The following is an 18,990-nucleotide window of genomic DNA, read 5'->3' as shown; positions in this document are numbered from 1 at the left end:
GCAGTTAATGCCTTCTGGAGGACCCGTTTTTCCTCGGGGATTTAGCCACTGATAAGGACCCCAGGCTACATTAGTAGCATCATACCCATGCATGTGCAAGCAACCCTAATAAAGCTCAAAAGAATTAGAAAAAGAAATAAGAAAAAGAAAGGAATGACACTAGGAAGAAGGCATGTTGGAAAAAGGAGTTTCAGAGGGAATGGGAAGAAGATAAAAGAAGGGAATGAGATGAATATAATGAAAATACTTTATATACATGTATGAAATCATCAAAAATAAACTTTAAAACAAAATTTATTTATTTATTTTACATACCAACCACAGTTTCCCTTCCCTCCTCTCCTCCCATTCTCTCCCCCTACCTGCCTTCTACCCCACTTCCATCCACTCCTCCTCCAACTCCATTCAGAAGGAGTAAAGCCTCCCATGGGAGTAAACAAAGCATGGTATATCAAGTTGAAGCAGGACCAAGCCCCTCCCCCTTGTATCAAGGCGGGGCAGGGCATCCCAGTAGGTTCCAAAGAACCAGCTCATGCATCAGGTACAGATCCTGGTCCCACTGCTAGAGGCCCCACAAAAGACGAACCTACACAACTGTCACCCAGATGCAGAGGTCCTAGGTCAGTCCTATGCTGGCTCCCTAACTGTTGGTCCAGAGTCCATGAGCTCCCACAAGCTCAGATCAGCTATCTCTGTGGGTTTTCCCATCATGATGTTGACACTCTATCCCCTCCCCCATTCATATAACCCCTCCTCCCTCTCTTTGACTGGACTTCTGGAGCTTAGCCCAATGCGTAGCTGTGGATCTCTGCATCTGCTCCCATCAGTTAATAGATGAAGGCTCTATGGTGACATTTAGGATAGTCACCAGTATGGTTACAGGGTGAAGACCAGTTTAGGCACTGTCTCTCCTATTGTGAGGAGTCTTAACGGGGGTCATCCTTGTGGGTTCCTGGGATTTTCCCTGGCACCAAGTTTCTCCCTAACCCCATAATTGACCCCTCTATCAAGGTATCTCTTTCATTACTCTCCCGCTCTGTCCTACCCCCAACTCGACCATCCTGATTCCTCGTCTTCCCATCCCCCGTCCTCTCCCCTCTTCCCCCACCCACAGTTTGTTTACCCAGGACATCTCATCTATTTCTTCTTCACAGGGCAATCAATGCATTCCTCTTAGGGTCCTTCTTTGTTACTTAGCTTCTCTTTGACTAAGGATTGTAGCCTGGTAGTCCTTTGCTTTGTACCTAATATCCACTTATGAGTGAGTACATACTGTGTTTGTCTTTCTGGGTCTGAGTTACCTCACTCAGGATGATTTTTCCTAGTTTCATCCGTTTGCCTACAAATCTCATGATGTCACTGTTTTTAACAGATGAGTAATATGCCATTGTGTGAATGTACTACATTTTCTTTAGCCGTTCTTGGTTGAGGGGCATCTGAGACTTTAAACACAGCACTTTTTTATTTTCCTTTTGTCACTAGATCCTTGACATCATTCAGGACTTGTAATGTTAACATCTCCTCTAAGAAGCCTCATTTATTAGCAATCTATATTAGGTGCTTCCTCTTTGCCCCCAGACAATCTTAGGCTCCTTTTTAACAAAGCATGTATTTATCTGTAATGAAATTATAAAACCAAAAACCCCTCAGGATAGTAGACTGGGCTCATTTAGTGTACAAGCAAATAGGCCTACACTTATTCTGCAAGTAAAAAGTAAAACTAAATTCTATCCATGATAGCCCAAGTTCTATTACTCAAAGTTATAAAAAAAATCAAAAAACAAAAGTTTGTTCTATCCCAAGATTATTGGTAGTCTTTCTGGTTTGAGGGTTTGTTTGAGTTTTTATTTTGTTTGTTTGGTTTCCAGACCAGGTTTTATTAAGTAACATAGCCTGACTTTGGTTCATTATCTTCTGCCTCAGCTTCCAGCATGCTGGGATTACTAATATTGGCTACCACACCAGGCGTGTTTGAGATTTTATTTTAAATACTAATTTGGTTTTATATTACTAGTGTTGTATTAGCTTATTTATATGGTTGTTTAAGTGACATTTCTGTGGGCCTGACCAGATTTATGCCGATTCTACAGGAAACTACATTTTATATTCCAGTCTAGTGACTCTAAAATACTAATCATTTGAAACATGTGAAACTTCTGATATTCAGTTGTGTGTGTCTGTATGTTCTGTGGGTGCATGTGTATGTATAGATGCATGTGTGAATGTGTGCATGTGGAAGCTCCCCAGTATTGGAATTACAAGTGCAGACTACTGCATTTAGCTATTTTATGTGTGGCCTGAAGATTGAATTTAGGTCCTCATGGTTTCCTGACCAACTGAGCTATCTCCCAAACCCCAATTATTTTGCATACAAAAATGTGTGTGTTAACTTTTTTATTTTTTGACAATTTCTTACATATATACAATGTACTATAATCATATTCTCTGATGTGGGAGTTCTCTCTGTATGCTGTGAATATGTTTTATTGCCATTGGTTAATAAAGAAGCTGCTTTGGCCTATGGCAGGACAGAGTATAGATAGACAGGGATACTAAACTGAAAGCAGGGAAAAAAAAGGCAAAGTTAGGAAGTTGCCATGTAGCTGCTGAAGGAGAAAGATACCAGAACCTTACTGGTAAACTACAAGCCTCATGGCAAATATAAAATGATAGAAATGGGTTAATTTAAGATGTAAGAGCTTGCTAGGACTATGCCTAAGCCATTGACCAAACTGTGCTGTAATTAATATAGTTTCTGTGTGATTATTCGGGTCTGGGTGGCCAGGAAACAAAAGTACAGTCTCTGTTTACAGTTATCTTTTTGTTATCCTCTCTTATTCCCACTCCTGATGACTCCATTCTTCCTCCAAGCTGGTCCCCCTCCAACTTTCATGTCTACTTTGTGATACACTGAGTTTAATTGGGATGGATTTACTGGACTATGGCAACTTACCAGAGGCTATACTACTGAAGAAAAAAAAACTCTCCTTCTCCCAACAGCCATTAACTGCCAATAGTTCCCCAGGGAGGGTGCTGGAATCTCATGAGCCTCTCCCCATACATAATGGAATATTGAAGGACCCAATCTTGTATTGATAACCACGGCTACTATATGTTCATATATATAATGGGCATGTCATATACAGAAGGCAATATTTCACAACACTCTTCCCCATCTTCTAGCTAAGATGTTGCCTGGACCTTGGAGAGAGTAATGTAGAGTCCTGTTTAGGAATTAGCACTCAACAGTCACTTTTATCTACACTTTAGCCAGTTATGAGTCACTGCACTAACTTCTACCTACTGAACCAAACCTTCTCTAAAGACTGAGAGAACCACTAGTCTATAGATATCAGTATACATACTTAGAAGGCAATTTAGGTGCATGTTCATTTAGCAAATCAAGATAGTAAGCTTCCCCCTAGGACCTGTGACTTCCCCAACCATGGGCTTTTGACCGGGTTTCAACTACCAGGTATGCATTTCCTCCTGTGGGGTAGGCCTCAAATCCAATCAAAAAGCTATTGGTTGCTGTCAACTATTGCACCAGTGGACATATCTTATCTTAATGGTCAGTTTTTTGTGTGTAGGGTGACAAAGACCATTGATGATAATTTTTCTTCCTAAACAGCCTGCATAGCAACTTCTAGTACTATAAATGTTAGGCAGCAGGGAGGATGCTTCTAACTCATTTTCAGATTGATTCTGTGTGTCCCCTAACCTAAGTGTGTGCTGTATTCAGCAATAGGGTCTTAACCATCTAGTTCTAGAAGGTAACCAAGAGCAGTGGCAACAGCCTATATTGTTTTAGGAGAGTCTGGCGGCTTTCTGGAAAATGACTATTTCAAGTGGATCAACCTAAATGTTTTTAAATGTGATATGATTAATAATCTATAGATTACACATATTCATTTATTGTTTGATAGTTAATCAGTGAATGTATCCTCCCAGATGTCTGTGCCTTAAGGCTACTGGATAGAATTGTTTAACACAAACAATAAATCATAGGTATTTGAAGAAAGTTTATGTAGACTGTTAGGGTTTTCTTGGGTCCAACCCAGTTTTTTAACTAGAAATTCACCAGACATGAGGACTCTGGGATTATTATTTTTTCCAAATGACAATAGAATGTTTCAAAATAATGTACTTAAAATAGCAATATCTAACACTTATTGAGTATTTATTACATGAAATGGTTACTGTGATGATCCTACAACTGCTTTATGAGTAAAGTGCTATTATCATCCCTGTTTTCAAATGAGGAAATTAAAACTAAAGAAACTTGTTCAAGGTTACATGGATAGCAAGTGATAGCATTGAGTTTAGAATCACTCAAGTCTAAAACTCTGTCCATTGTTTACCTTAGGCACATCTTTTCACCTCAAGGATATACTTAAGCTATGATTATTGTTAGTGAAAGCAGATCCATTCACATAAAAACATATTATATTGCCATAAGCAATGGTTATAAGACATTAGAGGACCAAATATTAGAATGAGGACCTTTTAATGCAAGACTTATTTTTTTCAGATACATTACTGTATAAAAACTTAGTAACTGAGTGATAACTAGTTTAGGTTTCCCTTTAAAACTAACAGAATAGGAAAAATAGTCTACTGTTGTTGTTTTTCATTGAACTGAGTCTTATAGAGCACATGTTCTGATGGGGGTTGGGAAAGGCAGTGGACTAGTGTGCACTTTATCATGACTTAACTCCTAGAAGAGAGTTGACATACATGACACCTCACAGTTGGGTTCTCCCCACTCTAGAAACAAATTAAAAGCAGAGCAAAAGTAAGAAATATGGCAAAATCCGATGTATATGATAATAAAGTCCAAGGGGTAATAGAAAATCCAAGGCTAGTTCTGGATAGCCATCAGCAATGTAGGAGGAGTATTAGAAGTTTGTGGACAGATGTAACCTAAGGGATTTCTCATAGCTATTCAGAGTGAATAGAGAGGCTTTGGCGATTAACAAGTTTCATGCCTACATGATTAGAATAATAATGATTCCATGATTGGAAAAGTGGGAGTAATGATTCCATTCACTGGAAAAGTGGAAGGAAAGATGAGCTCAGATTTTAGATATATTGAATTTAAGGTAAAGAAGGACTATCTGTTGAAAGACAGCTAGTTGGTTTCTTATGTTGGCTATAGCTAACATAAGACATATCTACTTATTAATTTTACAGATGGCCCTCCTGAATTTCTTCTTTCCTGATGAAAAGGCATATTCTGAAGAGGAAAGTAGGCGTGTTCGCCGCAATAAAAGAAGCAAAAGTGGTGAAGGAGCAGATGGTGAGTCTACTCAAGTGATCCTTTATCACTCTGACTTTTGAAATGTTAATAAAAACACTCTTTAGTGCTCTTGTGTTATCCGAAGATCACTGATTTCTCCAGCCTACCCTGCTGAGCAGTCCTTTGCCATAGAACTAACAATGGAAGGATCCTCTAACCCCAGATACCCTCAGTCCCTTTTCAGTATGCTTGGAGGACCATGGTAGCTGAGGGCCATGGTAGCATTTATGTCCCTAAAGGGCACTCTCCCTAAAGACTTCCTCTCTCCTGAGGACATAACATATTTGCCATGTCCACCAAGATAATTTAATCCTATTTTTGGAACTGATAGTGTTTTGTCAGTCTATCATTTATATGGTGCATTATTTCCAATGATAATTATAACAATTTTGGTATCTGTTACTATGTCCAAATATAAACTAAAGCATGTAAGTTCCTTGAGGACAAGGATCCAGTTCTTTTTATATGACCTTAGAATTTGGTATAATATTTGCCTCACTGTGTTGTAATAGAACTTGACAGTGTTTACTATCCCTTCAGCTAGGCAGTGATTTACCCGTGAAAACCATTGCCATTGTGGGTTTAATAGCTTTGAGTTAACTAGTAGTATATTCAGTTGGATGACAAAATGTTGAGGTAGCTCCTGGGCAAGGTCTTTGAATCGCTATATTTCAATGTTACTCTGTCAGTTGACAGAACACTACCCCTTTGGCCAGAGGTTTATAGGAAACATAGCTCTGGGCTGTTGAAAAGCCATCTGGATTCAAAGACAGTGTGTCTGGCTACATCTGCTGATGATATGTGTCTATAGGGGGTTACAAAGCAATATGATTTTATAAAGATGAAAATGAGATTTTTAAGCTGACATTTGTCAATGTGAGTAGGGGCCAATGATTGAAGCAGTTCCAAAAAGTGGAATCAATTGAAGATACGGGGCTAGTACTGCCTTAGAGTTAAGGATAAAGAGTACCTGGGGATCATAGAATTGTCTACGATATTTAACCTTTCTCCTAAGAGGCTATAAAACCATTTCTTTAGATGTGATGAGTGTCTCATTTGGTTAAAAGGTGACAAGCCAATCCAAGTCTCCTTTTGAAAGCCATTCTTGTTATTCTGCCAACTATGTACTGTGTTTTTCCAACACATCCTTCAAATATTTACTGAGTAAATACAGCCAATTTATATCACACTAGGCTAGAAGCGGTAAGAATATCTGTGTTTGTTTGGTTAATGTCTATATTCTTACTGCCTAGAAAAGAACTTGGTACATGACAGACCTCAATGAATATTTCTTGTTCCCCAGGGGGCTTTACTTCGATAGCACAGATAAACAGAAAACAAAGTTTGTGTTGATAAGTGCTGTGAGGAAACCTACAGCAATGAGACAGGGAGACTGGTAATAATAGGGTATACTATAAGGTGATCAAGGGCGGGCTCTGTGATAAGGGAGCAATTGAGAAGGACCTGAGGGAAATGAAGGTAAGCCAAGTAGATTTCTGAGGGGAAAAAGCAGCCTGAATCTAAACAAAACAAACCTTCCCTGAAACAGAGAATGCATGGTGTGTTTCAGGAAGATCAGCAGGACTGGGATGAGAGTAAGAGAAATAAAGGCAATGAGGGCAAGCAGTAAAACTCACTCTACAGCCTTTAGAGCCTGGGGAGCCAAGGTCTTTACTGGCTTCTTGGTCCTAGTTTCTTACTCCTCATGCAGTGGGGGGATATTGAATGAGTCTGAAGAGGAATGACAAGATTTGACTTGCATTTTAACAGAATCCTTCTGACTTCTCTATTGAAAATGTTTTAGAAAGAGTAGGAAAAGGGAGACCCAAAGGGGACAATATCCAGGCAAGAGATGATAGTGGCTTAGAATAGCGTGGAAGCAGTATAGTTGGTAGGAAATGGTATGATTCTAGAAGGATTTTGAAGAAATGGCTAATCAAATTTTGAGATTTATCAAAGAATATGAAAGACGGAGAAGAGCTGAAAATGACCTCGAGAGTTTGGGATATAAAGAACGAAATGAGTAGATTTGCTATTTCTGAGGTGGAGAAGAAGGGGGAGGAGATATATAGAGGTGTGGGGAGTGAGTTCAGGATTTAGAAGTTAGACTAGCGGGAGAAGAGGGGATGGGTAGAAGAGGGAGGGTACCAGTGATGAATGCAGCCAAAGTACATGGCATACTTAAAGAAATTGTCTTTCTGAAACTAGTCACAATGTACAATGAATATATATTAGTATTTTTAATTAAAAAGACCAAAACATAAAAGAATTTATTTAGGCCTGTTAAATTTGGGTTGCCTGTTTAGACTGCCAAACAGATATAATTCAACATCACTATCTCAAGATAATGAGCTGACTCTGTTTTATACAAATAAAGAAAAAAAAGTGAGTCTATCAGCAATTAATATTAAATCCATAGTTATTTGATATGTTACAGTACAAATTAAGATACCTATCTCGTTTCCCTCACAAGTGTCAAAGAAAAGTGATTTGCCTTAAGTAATTAAGAAATTATTTCAGAAGGAAACATTTTTCAAAGATTCAAAACAGGAAGAAGGGCCAGCAGGATGGCTCCACAGTTAACGGTGCTTACTACAAGGCTGACAGTCTGAGTTCACCCCAAGGGTCCACATGACAGAAGGAAAGAACCCACTTCTGCAAGTTGTTCTCTGACCTCCACTTGTTTCTTAGCAGGTGCATGTGTTATACACACACACGCACACATACACACAGACACTAAAAACAGAAACCTTTAAAACATAGCAGGAAACAACAGTTCTAAATTTGTTTTAGTTTTGTAACCTATATTCCTCAGAGTGCTTCAATCCCCAGCTATTTTACAGTTATTCAGTAAGTTTTCTATACGCAGTTGAAAAGAATGAAAACATGAATAAGGCCTCAGGGAATCTTACAGAGAAATTTTGGTAAAGGAGCTGATAGATTTATAGGCAATAGATAAGGGTGAGCACATATAGGGTGATGTGGTGGGTTCCTAGATTTTTATATAAGATTGACAGCATTTCTCCCCAAAAGAGAGAATATTATCTGAGGAAATATTTCCATAATACTGACCTGTAGGCAAGTCCGTGAGGTATTAATGATTAAGGATTGATGTGAGAGGGCCTAGCTCACTGTGGACTGGTGAGCAAGCAAGTTGAACAAGCCACGAAGAGCAAGCCACTAAGTAGCATTCTTTCCTGCCCTCTGGTGCAGTTCCTACTTCCAGGATCCTGACCTGATTGCCTGTCCTGGCTGTCCCACAGTCATGGAGTGTGACCTGAGAGGTAGAAGAAGAAATAAATCCTTTTCTCCCCAAGTTGCTTTTTGTCATGATGTTTTATTATACCAATAGAATCCAGAACTAAGACACTTACTTTCCTGGTCCATTGCTCTCTTAAACTAGGTGATTAGAAGCATAATATAGGCACTGTCTATCTTGCCTTCAAGAGACGAGCAGAGCCATAAAGATGACTCAAAAAGTAAAGGCACTTGCTGCCAATCCTTGAAGACCTGAGTTTAATGTTCTGTGCCTACATTTGACAGGAGAAGAGAACTGACTCCTAAATTTATTCTCTTCCCTTCACACATGCACACACACACACACACACACACACACACACACACATATATATATACACATATTTTTTATATATGGAGAAAGAAGGGGGACTGGAGAACTGGCTCAGCACTAAAGAGCATTTGCTGCTCTTACGAAAGACCTAGGTTTAATTCCCACACTGGGCAGCTCACAATCACGTGCAACTCCTATTACAGCTGATCTGACACCCTCTTCTGACCTCTGAGGGTACATCCATGCGTGCATTGTACTACATTACACTCAGGTACCCACACATACATGTAAAATTAATTAATTAACATAATAAACATTAACTTCTCTTTTAAAAATACATCTGTCTCCAGAATGTATTTCTAACCCACAATTTAAAAATGTTTGGATTCATCTGTTTCTCAATTCTGAGTACTCTAAGTGAAGGCATTGATTCGTAAATAGCAATCACAAACACAAGGTTATTTTCTCTCCAATATAAATCTTGTGATGTTATAGCAAATCTTGAAAATGAATTTCTTTTTGTTTTATTTTAAAATTTTATTAGCATAGATGCTTTTCCTGCAAATATGTCTGTCTATGCACCATGTGTGTGCAGTTCCCATGGAGATCAGAATTGGTGTCAAGTCCCCTGAAACTGGCAATACAGAATGTTATTAGATGTCATGTGGTTGCTGGGAATTGAACCCCGGTTGTCTGCATGAGCAGCCAGCTTCTGTTCTACATATCTATATTAAATTCATTTCTCTTGAGTTGGTCAGAATTTTTCTGAATAGTTTTTGAGTATCTGTGATTTGGGGTCCTTGTTGTTCTATAAGAAAAGCATGATCGTTTCCTGGTATATTCTGAGGCACAATACATATAGAAATCTGTGTCAATATTTCCTGATTAAGCCCATTCTCTGAAGTCATAATTGCTCTGAGTGACTTGCTTAGCCATCTCTTGCAGGGAACTACATGAACTATAGAATGTATTCAGGGGCTCGTGAGGTCTTAAAATCTGATAATGTATACCAAGGATTATCAAGGAGTTTCCATAGTTTACAAATACTATTTTTTAAACATTTTATTCTCTTCCTATAGGATCAATCTCAGGAATCAATGAAAAAAATCAATTAATGTCTCTCCATAACCTTCTTTCCCTAGTATTCCTGTCTTCCTAAGTGAAAGAGAAGTGCAGGATAGTATGATAAGAAAGGAACAATGGCAATGGGTCTCTGATCCTACTGCACGTAACGGCTTTGTGGGAGCCTAGGCAGCTTGGATGCTCACCTTACTAGAAATGGATGGAGGTGGGGGTTCCTTGGACTTCCCACAGGGCAGGGAACCCTGATTGCTCTTCGGGCTGAGGAGGGAGGGGGACTTGATTGGGGGAGGGGGAGGGAAATGGGAGGCGGTGGCGGGGAAGAGACAGAAATCTTTAATAAATAAATAAATTTAAAAAAATAAACTTTTATTTATACATACCAAAAAAAAGAAAGGAACTTGAACAAGTTGCAGTCTGTAGATTCTAATCCTGATATCCCCACTATATTATCTGCCTGTGATCTTGGAGAAGTCACATTTCTCTGAGCTTCCATTTTCTTGTCTATAAAATTGCGACGATGAACCTGGCTTAAGTCATGCAGTTACTGTATTGATCCAAAGTGTCAATCGATTAAAAAACATAACCATTAGAAAATACTAAATACTGGTACTATGTTCTCTCAAGCATTGTTATTACTCTAGTAGACAACAATTGTAATTCAGCAGTGATGCTGTATTTCAGCAAAATGCTCTTTCTCCTCATTGGTGTTATTCCTTAAAATAGCCCAAAGGAGCCATGGGCTGGAAGACTCTAGGCCTCAGATTCTGGCCTACCTCGTCACAACAAATGGTTGATCACAGCTGCACATTTTTCCATGTCACTTCCTCACTCTACCTGTACATCTGTGTCCATCTGTCTACCTATAATGTGTGTGTGTGTGTGTGTGTGTGTGTGAATCCGTCCGTCCGTCCATCCCTCTCAGAAATTTTTATTACTTGATATTTACTTTTGGGCTGATCAAAGAAGTTAGTATTTTTTCCTATTATTATAGATGAGTAAGCAGAATAAATAAATTAAGATCAAAATGTATCATTTGCTTTTTATTTCTTAAAAATAACAATGTAATGGTGTATGGCTACCATTAAATTGATACAGCTGGATGTAGATGGAATGTCAGGCTAAGTTCCCGCCCAGCTCCTGCACGGCTAGCTTTATACCTGAAATAACAACACACAAATTGTATTCTTTTAAACATTGCTTGGCCCATTAGCTCTAGCCTCTTACTGGCTAACTCTCACATCTTGATTAACCCATTTCTAATGAGTGTAGCACCATGAGGTGGTGTCTTACCGGGAATATTCTTAACCTGTATCCATCTCAGACAGGAGAGTTATGGCATCTGCCTGACTTGACTTCTTTCTCCCAGCATTCTGATCTGTTTACTCTGCCTACCTAATTTTTTATCCTATTAAAGGGCCAAGGCAGTTTCTTTATTAATCAATGAAATCAACATAAAACAGAAGACTTTCCCACATCATTTCCCCTTTTTCTGTTTAAACAAAAAAGAAAGGCTTTAACTTTAACATAGTAAAATTACATATAACAAAACAGTTATTAAGCAAGAATTACAGTTACAATATTTATATCTATTTTATCTTTTATCATAACTAAGTAAAACTATAACTATTCATTCTTCAAGTCCATCAAAGACTCCAGAAGGATATAATATTACCTAAGTAAACAAGAAATAAGCAACTTCCAAACTTTAGAAATGACAGAGACATCTCGCTGTCTGGACAGTCACCCAAAGTTCCTTTGTACCATTGGGGCATCCATCTTTGGTCTTCAGGCCCATAGTTTCCAGCAGACATTTCCATGAAGCAGGCAATTTCAAAGACAGTTCAGTCACTATCTGCTGTGTCCTGCAGAATGTCTCACAGACTCTTTCATGAGTCAGGAACCCCAAAATACCATCTCACCTTTAGTTAAGTTCAGTAGTCCTCTCTCTGCAGGTTCTCTGTGTCCAGTTTATGCAGCAGTCCAGGCAAGAGCAGTTTCTTGTCCAAATGGCTATCAAACTCCATAAGGAGCCTCTTCAATGCTCATCATCCTCTTTTTTTCTTTCTTTTCTTTTATTTATTTATTTATTAAAGATTTCTGTCTCTTCCCCACCACCGACTCCCATTTCCCTCCCCCTCCCCCAATCAAGTTCCTCTCCCTCGTCAGCCCAAATAGCAATCAGGGTTCCCTGCCCTGTGGGAAGTCCAAGAACCACCCACCTCCATCCAGGTCTAGTAAGGTGAGCATCCAAACTGCCTAGGCTCCCACAAAGCCAGTACGTGCAGTAGGATCAAAAACCCATTGCCATTGTTCTTGAGGTCTCAATAGTCCTCATTGTCCACTATGTTCAGCAAGTCCAGTTTTATCCCAGGCTTTTTCAGACCCAGGCCAGCTGGCCTTGGTGAGTTCCGGATAGAACATCCCCATTGTCTCAGTGTGTGGGTGCACCCCTCGCAGTCCTGAGTTCCTTGCTCGTGCTCTCTCTCCTTCTGCTCCTGATTTGGACCTTGAGATTTCTGTCCGGTGCTCCAATGTGGCTCTCTGTCTCTGTCTCCTTTCATTGCCCAATGAAGGTTAATATTCAGGAGGATGCCTATATGTTTTTCTTTGGGTTCTCCTTATTTAGCTTCTCTAGGATCACAAATTATAGGCTCAATGTCCTTTATTTATGGCTAGAAACCAAATATGAGTGAGTACATCCCATGCTCCTCTTTTTGGGTCTGGCTTACCTCACTCAGGATAGTGTTTTCTATTTCCATCCATTTGCATGCAAAATTCAAGAAGTCCTTGTTTTTAATGCTGAGTAGTACTCTAATATGTATATATTCCATACTTTCTTCATCCATTTTTCCATTGAAGGGCATCTCTGTTGTTTCCAGTTTCTGGCTATTACAAACAATGCTGCTATGAACATAGTTGAGCATATACTTTTGTTGTATGATAGGGCATCTCTTGGGTATATTCCCAAGAGTGGTATTGCTGGGTCCAGGGGTAGGTTGATCCCGAATTTCCTGAGAAACCGCCACACTGCTTTCCAAAGTGGTTGAACAAGTTTGCATTCCCACCAGCAATGGATGAGTGTACCCCTTTCTTCACGTCCTCTTGAAGTAGATTGCTGCTGCCAGGAGCAGACGTGAAAAGCCCTAAATTATTAAAACATTAAATGCCATATTCTGTAGTCTTTGAAAGATATGAAGAATACCTATCTAACTGAAATATATCTCTATATATCCAGAAAATCCAACTAACATGACTACAAGCTTGACTATTATTGATGATTATCCATTAACAACCTACATTTTCTAATTATACAGTACATTTTAAAATGAACTACACAATCACAACACCTTAATCAATATCAGAAATACATATACATATAACAAAATTGACCTTAAATTTAAATTACCAAAGCAAAATCCATATCAATATAGATTATTTATAGCTGGACATGAAAAGTTATAGCATCAGAGAATACAGATGTTTTGTCTATACAATTGTTAGCTAGTATTAAAAATTGCCCTTATTCTGGAAATGCTATTTTATTTCTTGCTTTTCAATGCTCCATCACTGGACTACTGTCAAATGAGAGAGACTCAAATCATTTTGATAACTGATATAGTTTTGGAAGCTTATTTACAGGATGAAATTTAAGCCTTTGAAAGCTTGCCGTGTATGGACTTGAAGAGGATTGTTGATTTCAGCTGTAGACTCCCCAAGGTTACCTGCTGTTTGTGGCTGCCAACAGCTTAAGGGCCCACATCAGAACACTCTAGAAAGTGGCTTTATATCAAATAAGACATTAAGCAAGCCAAAATATCTTAACTTGCTCTTACTCCAAGATAGCCTTTAAAGCTATTTTCTTTGATAGAACTTGCCCCACAGTAAATTATCTCAATAGGACATCACCATTAACACTTGGTTAACAAGAATTTTGAATAACAACTAATTTTTAGAATATCAAGAAGGCATCATTATTCTAGACTCTGTAATTGGCATAGCTACCACACTCCAATTCTTGTTATATATAGACTAAGCTGAGCTGAATATACAAGGTTAAAGTTTAAGTTTTTTGTCTCGGAAGACACATATTTTTGCTTTCTGTTGTTTGCAGTTCCTAAATTTTATATTACTACATAAAATCATGTATACACATATGATATGGAAGTAAAAGTAAATGTCTAGGAGGCCAAAGAGCACTGACAGGAGTGGAGAGAAGTAAGAGAAAGCAGAATAGGAGGGCATGGTGGGCAGAATACACTCAACATACAGTATATATTTGTATGAAAACCTAAAAAGTAAATTCAAATTTTTATAGAAGTTGAAGTTTCTTAAAAATATTCATTGGATTATTTTTTTGACAATGCAATGTGGAGAATTAAACCTAGGGTCTTGCACATACTAGACTAACAATCCACCACTGAGCTACAGCCAGATCTCCTGTTCATAGGGTTTTTATAATTATAAAAACAGTACACATTCATTGTAAAAAAAATTACATGTAACCAAGAGCCAGGCATGTTAGTACATGCCTGTTGTGCCAGCTGTTTTGGAGGCTATCATTCATATTCAGGAGTTTGGAATGGGTTCGAACAACACAGCCATATCTGTCTCAGATCAATAAATAAACATTAATTAATGATTTTAGCAGTACAGAATTAGGTAAAGTAAGCTGAATATGCCATCCCAACTAGAAAAATGCTATAAAGGTAGTTTGCCTGAAGAGACAATAAGCCTGGATGTCCTGAGATTTTCTAAAGGTTTATCCAATCTTTTTTCAGTAGAGCTGTTTGTTTGTTAGTATTAGGGAGATTTGTGATCTCTAAGCCAAGAGACTTGGATTCTAATCACAATGTCATTAATAGTTTACCAATAACTCCTATTTCACATCTTCCACCTTAGTTTATTCTGATGGGTTAGAACTATTAGTTCTAGCTGAAGTTCTGAGATAGATATCAGAGATCCAAAACCATGTAAGGAATTTTTTTCAAGTATTTGCAACTCTATAAATTCTAATAATTGTATACCATGCTGAGAAAACTCTAGTGGAATAGGTAATTTACTGATGAGAATTTATCATACTCCTCAAAAATACAGGGATAATAAAAGGATGCGGAATTACTACAATAGAAAGTCTTATTATTTCTTTCCAGTTCTGATGCAATTTCTAACTATTCCTGATTTCTATAATATTGTAATAATATCTAGGCTAGCTTTAACTAATTAGATGGTGTCTGAACGATTAAAGACTCGGAATTTTTATTTGCCTGGTCAATGAGTCTTTAGCATCCATGAAGAGGCTCAGTAAGGAATGAAATGGATGCAAATGGATTTAAGAAGTGAAGGATAAGAATGTTAACCTGTCAGCTAAGTGGTGAAGTGTTTCTGTATGGCTCCTCAAAATATCGTAAACAGATGTAGATGTGTAGGCAGAAGGCATCTGTTGGCTCACCCTGCCTTATTTAGATTCTACTTCTTAACCTTCTAAGCCTCTTTGGCATGAAAAGTTAAGGAACTTCTATATGTTGTTGTTGTTGCTGCTGCTGCTGCTGCTGTTGTTTTAATTAATTTAGTGCATGTTTACTATTAAGTACAGTGTTTATTGCTCATTGCTCCAGATACTAGGGACATAATGGTGAATAAGATTAGCCCTTAGATACCCTTTACCAAATTGACAGTAGATGATTATAATGGAGTGTACTAAGTGGTACAATGAGGTAAACATGGAGCATTATTAAACACACTGATACCTGATCTAAACTTAAGTCAAAGAAGGTCCCCTAATGAGGGTAACTGAACTACAACCCAAAAAATGCCAGAAGTAGCCAAATGAAGACTCGGGATAAATTTAAAAAGTTTTGCGTAAAAAGTCAACTTGACTCACGAGACAACATAGAGGACCCTAAGAGAGACACGTGTATCTAAATAGGAAGAAGAAAAAGACAAGATCTCCTGAGTAAATTGGGAGTGTGGGGGTCACAGGAGAGGGTAGAAGGGAAGAGGGGAGGGAGGAAGGGGAGTGGAGAAAAAATGTATAGCGCAATAAAAACAATAAAAAAGAGAAAAAGAAACTGAAAGAACGATGTTGGAGGTATGTTTCCCTCCAATTCTACCTTCTCTGGGACTTTTATCATGAAGGCATGTTGAATTTTGTCAAAGGCTTTTTTTGCACTGTTGAGATGATCAGGTAGTTTTCTCTTTAAGTCCATTTATATGATTTACTAATTCATTGACTTCTATATTGAACACCTGAATCTTTTGGATAAAGTCAACTTGATCATGGCCAATGATCTTTTTAATATATGCCTATATTCAGCTTGCAGGTATTTTATTGAGGATTTTTACACCTATGTTCATCAGAGGTATTAGCCTGTAGTTTTCATTCTTTGTTGCATCTTTCCCTGGTTTGGATATTGAAAAAACTCTGTGGAAGTTTGTTCCTAGAAGCAACCAATTCTCTCTGTCTCGGCATCCATTCACCTTTTGTAGCTCTTCACATAGGTGTGGAACCACAAGAAATTTCCCCTGCTGGCAATTGCATGTCAGTATACTGGTCTTGTTCAGACAGCTATATTGTTGAGTGTTCATAAGTGCATTTCCTATGTCATATCCAGGGGCTATGGTCTACTAACAGGTGCCCTGGGCCTCTGTCTCTTACAATCTTTCCACCAATATCTTCCATGATTTTCCCTGATCCTTAGGTTTAGGGGTTGCATTGCAGATGTAACAGTTGGGCATCCCACAATCACTTATTCTCTGCATTTTGATTAGTTTTGTATCTCTGTAAGAGTCTACATCTGTTATGGAGATTAAAATTAAACTTCTTTGATGAGAGATTAAAACTACTTACCTGTAGTTTTAAGAATAGGCCTTTGGAAAACAGTAAGAAATTGTTTTGGTTTAGGAAACAGGTAGTATATTCTCTGGGTCTATGATCTTTCTAGCCATTGGTAGTTAACTAACTTTACAGTACCAGCTATGAATTCCCTCCTGTTGAACAGGCCTTAAGTCCAATTATACAGATGTTGGTTACCCCTGAGATAAAAGTGCCACTACTTCACTGTGGATATTTTGTAAGTTCAATCATTGTTGTGGTTCATAAGCTTTACAAATCGGCATGATTATTGTTTGCTTTTTTCCATTTGTAACATAGCACCTAGTGATACTATGAAAGCCACTTCTCAGGGAAGAGGCTTCCAGGTCCAGCTTGATCTCTCCAAGTCCCATGTCCAAAGTTGTGTGTTGTCTTTAGTAATTGGGCCTTACCTTCAAATTATGAGAGGCAACCAAAGGCAATGGCAGTAGCCTATGTTTTGGGGGTCTTCTTAGACTAGACATATGCACATAGAAGCAAAGCTAAATGCACTCAGTAGGTTATATATACATGTTTGCATATATACATATGCATATATATGTAATGATAATAAATAAGAGATCATGAATTTGAGGAGGAGGAACTAAGGGGAGATGGAAGAGCTGAAGTGATGTACATGCAATGCTCATGTATAAAATTTTCAAAAACAAATCAACCCAATTCCTTTAAAAGGGAATAAGAAGCTTCAGGCAACTTTGAGGACTCGGGCTGCCCCAGTGTCTTTCACCATCCTGAGCACCATGGTCTAGGCTGATGGCTTTGCTCATGTTATCACAGGGGGCATACGAACAATGAGTCTTGAGATCTGAGGGCTGTACTGAGCCAGCCCTGTCCCTCACCGGTCCCCAGATAAATGACCCCTTGCTGGACACTATAGCAGGAGAGCTAGTACTGTCCCCCCATTGTGAGAGCTGACCCCAACACTCTGGAGAGATAGTCCCATCCTGCACCAAAAGTGTGGGAGAGGTGACTCCAATGGCATGGGCCTTGGAGAGCTGGCTCTGCTCCTCACCTGAGGGGTGGTCCCAATGGCCTAGACCAACCAGCTCAACTCTCACCCAGACCCACATCCTGGGCCTTGGGTCATCCCACCCTAACCACTGCCCCATCTTTGACCTACTGGAGTACATGAAGGGACTGGTCCTGCCAAATGATAAGCACAGGATCTTCATGATCTCAGGCAACAACAGGATATCTGAGAGTTTCGATGAAGGCCCAGCCCAGTGAGGACAGTGCGCCAGAGACCAGAGGTCTTGAGGCAGACCAAAAACTCATTGCAATGAACATTTTGTTTGTTGGGCTGGTTGGACAAAAGGGGTATGACTCAGATGGCAAAAGGGGTGTGGCTCCAGATGCCATTAGGATGAGTGAAGAGGTGTTGAAAAGATGGAGGAGCATGGTGGGGTTTTTGGTTGTTTTGCTTTTAATTAATTTGGGGGCCATACTGCAGGGTTGAGGAGCAGATATGGAGGGACTGGAAGGTGAGTGGGATTGGCGTGCATGATATAAATTTCCAAAGAATCAATAAATATTATTTTTAAAAAAGGGATAAGAAGGCGTTTGTATGAGTAGAGTATAGAGATCTAAAGGGGAAGAGATGATAAATGAGCTGTTTAGTGTGAATAGATCATTCAGGACTTTGAAATCCATTTTATGGAGCGTAGAAACTTCTAAAGGCAATGGAGAAACACAAGATCAATGCCAAGAATAGATTATATGGCTTGTGTCTTTAAATACTAAATGCACATAATCTGATCCAGCAGGTCCACTTCTATTTCTAGATATACTCACACATGGAAAATCGTTTCTCAACAAATATGTTCTTTGCTGTACTATTTGTAATATTATAGGACAGAAAATCACTTAAATGTCCATTATTTAGAAACTGGTTAAATTGTGAAAATCTGCAACATAAAAGTGGTTGTTTCTGGGAAAGAAGATCAAGTTTTTGCAGCAGGTGTGGGAGGAAACTGACTTAATGTCCATATTCTTTTTGTTTTTTTTAGCTTGCATTTCCAAAAATTTTAAATAAAAAATAAAATTTAATTTTGAAAATAAATAAAACATGCTTGATGATGGTGGTGCAGCCTTTAATCCCAGCAGTCAGGAAGCAGAAGCAGGTGAATCTCTGAATTCGAGGCCAGCCTAGTCTACAGAGTGAGTTCC

The 18,990-nt window shown here is 38.7% G+C and overlaps 1 protein-coding gene across 6 annotated transcripts in view; it reads left to right on the top strand.

Moving 5' to 3' along the window:
* The window catches only part of Eda (ectodysplasin A), a 387,371-nt gene that overhangs the window by 294,364 nt on the left and 74,017 nt on the right, over positions 1–18,990 (top strand). For all 6 annotated transcript variants that reach the window (XM_005358618.2, XM_005358617.2, XM_005358619.2 and 3 more), the window contains exon 2: positions 5,194–5,299. In XM_005358618.2, coding sequence (XP_005358675.1) covers positions 5,194–5,299 — 106 coding nt within the window. The remainder of the gene's footprint in view (positions 1–5,193; positions 5,300–18,990) is intronic.

Source organism: Microtus ochrogaster, chromosome X (genome assembly GCF_000317375.1).
Source record: "Microtus ochrogaster isolate Prairie Vole_2 chromosome X, MicOch1.0, whole genome shotgun sequence".
Taxonomy (NCBI): domain Eukaryota; kingdom Metazoa; phylum Chordata; class Mammalia; order Rodentia; family Cricetidae; genus Microtus; species Microtus ochrogaster.
The sequence above is the reverse complement of the archived record's forward strand: the minus strand, read 5'-3'. Positions and strand labels throughout refer to the sequence as shown.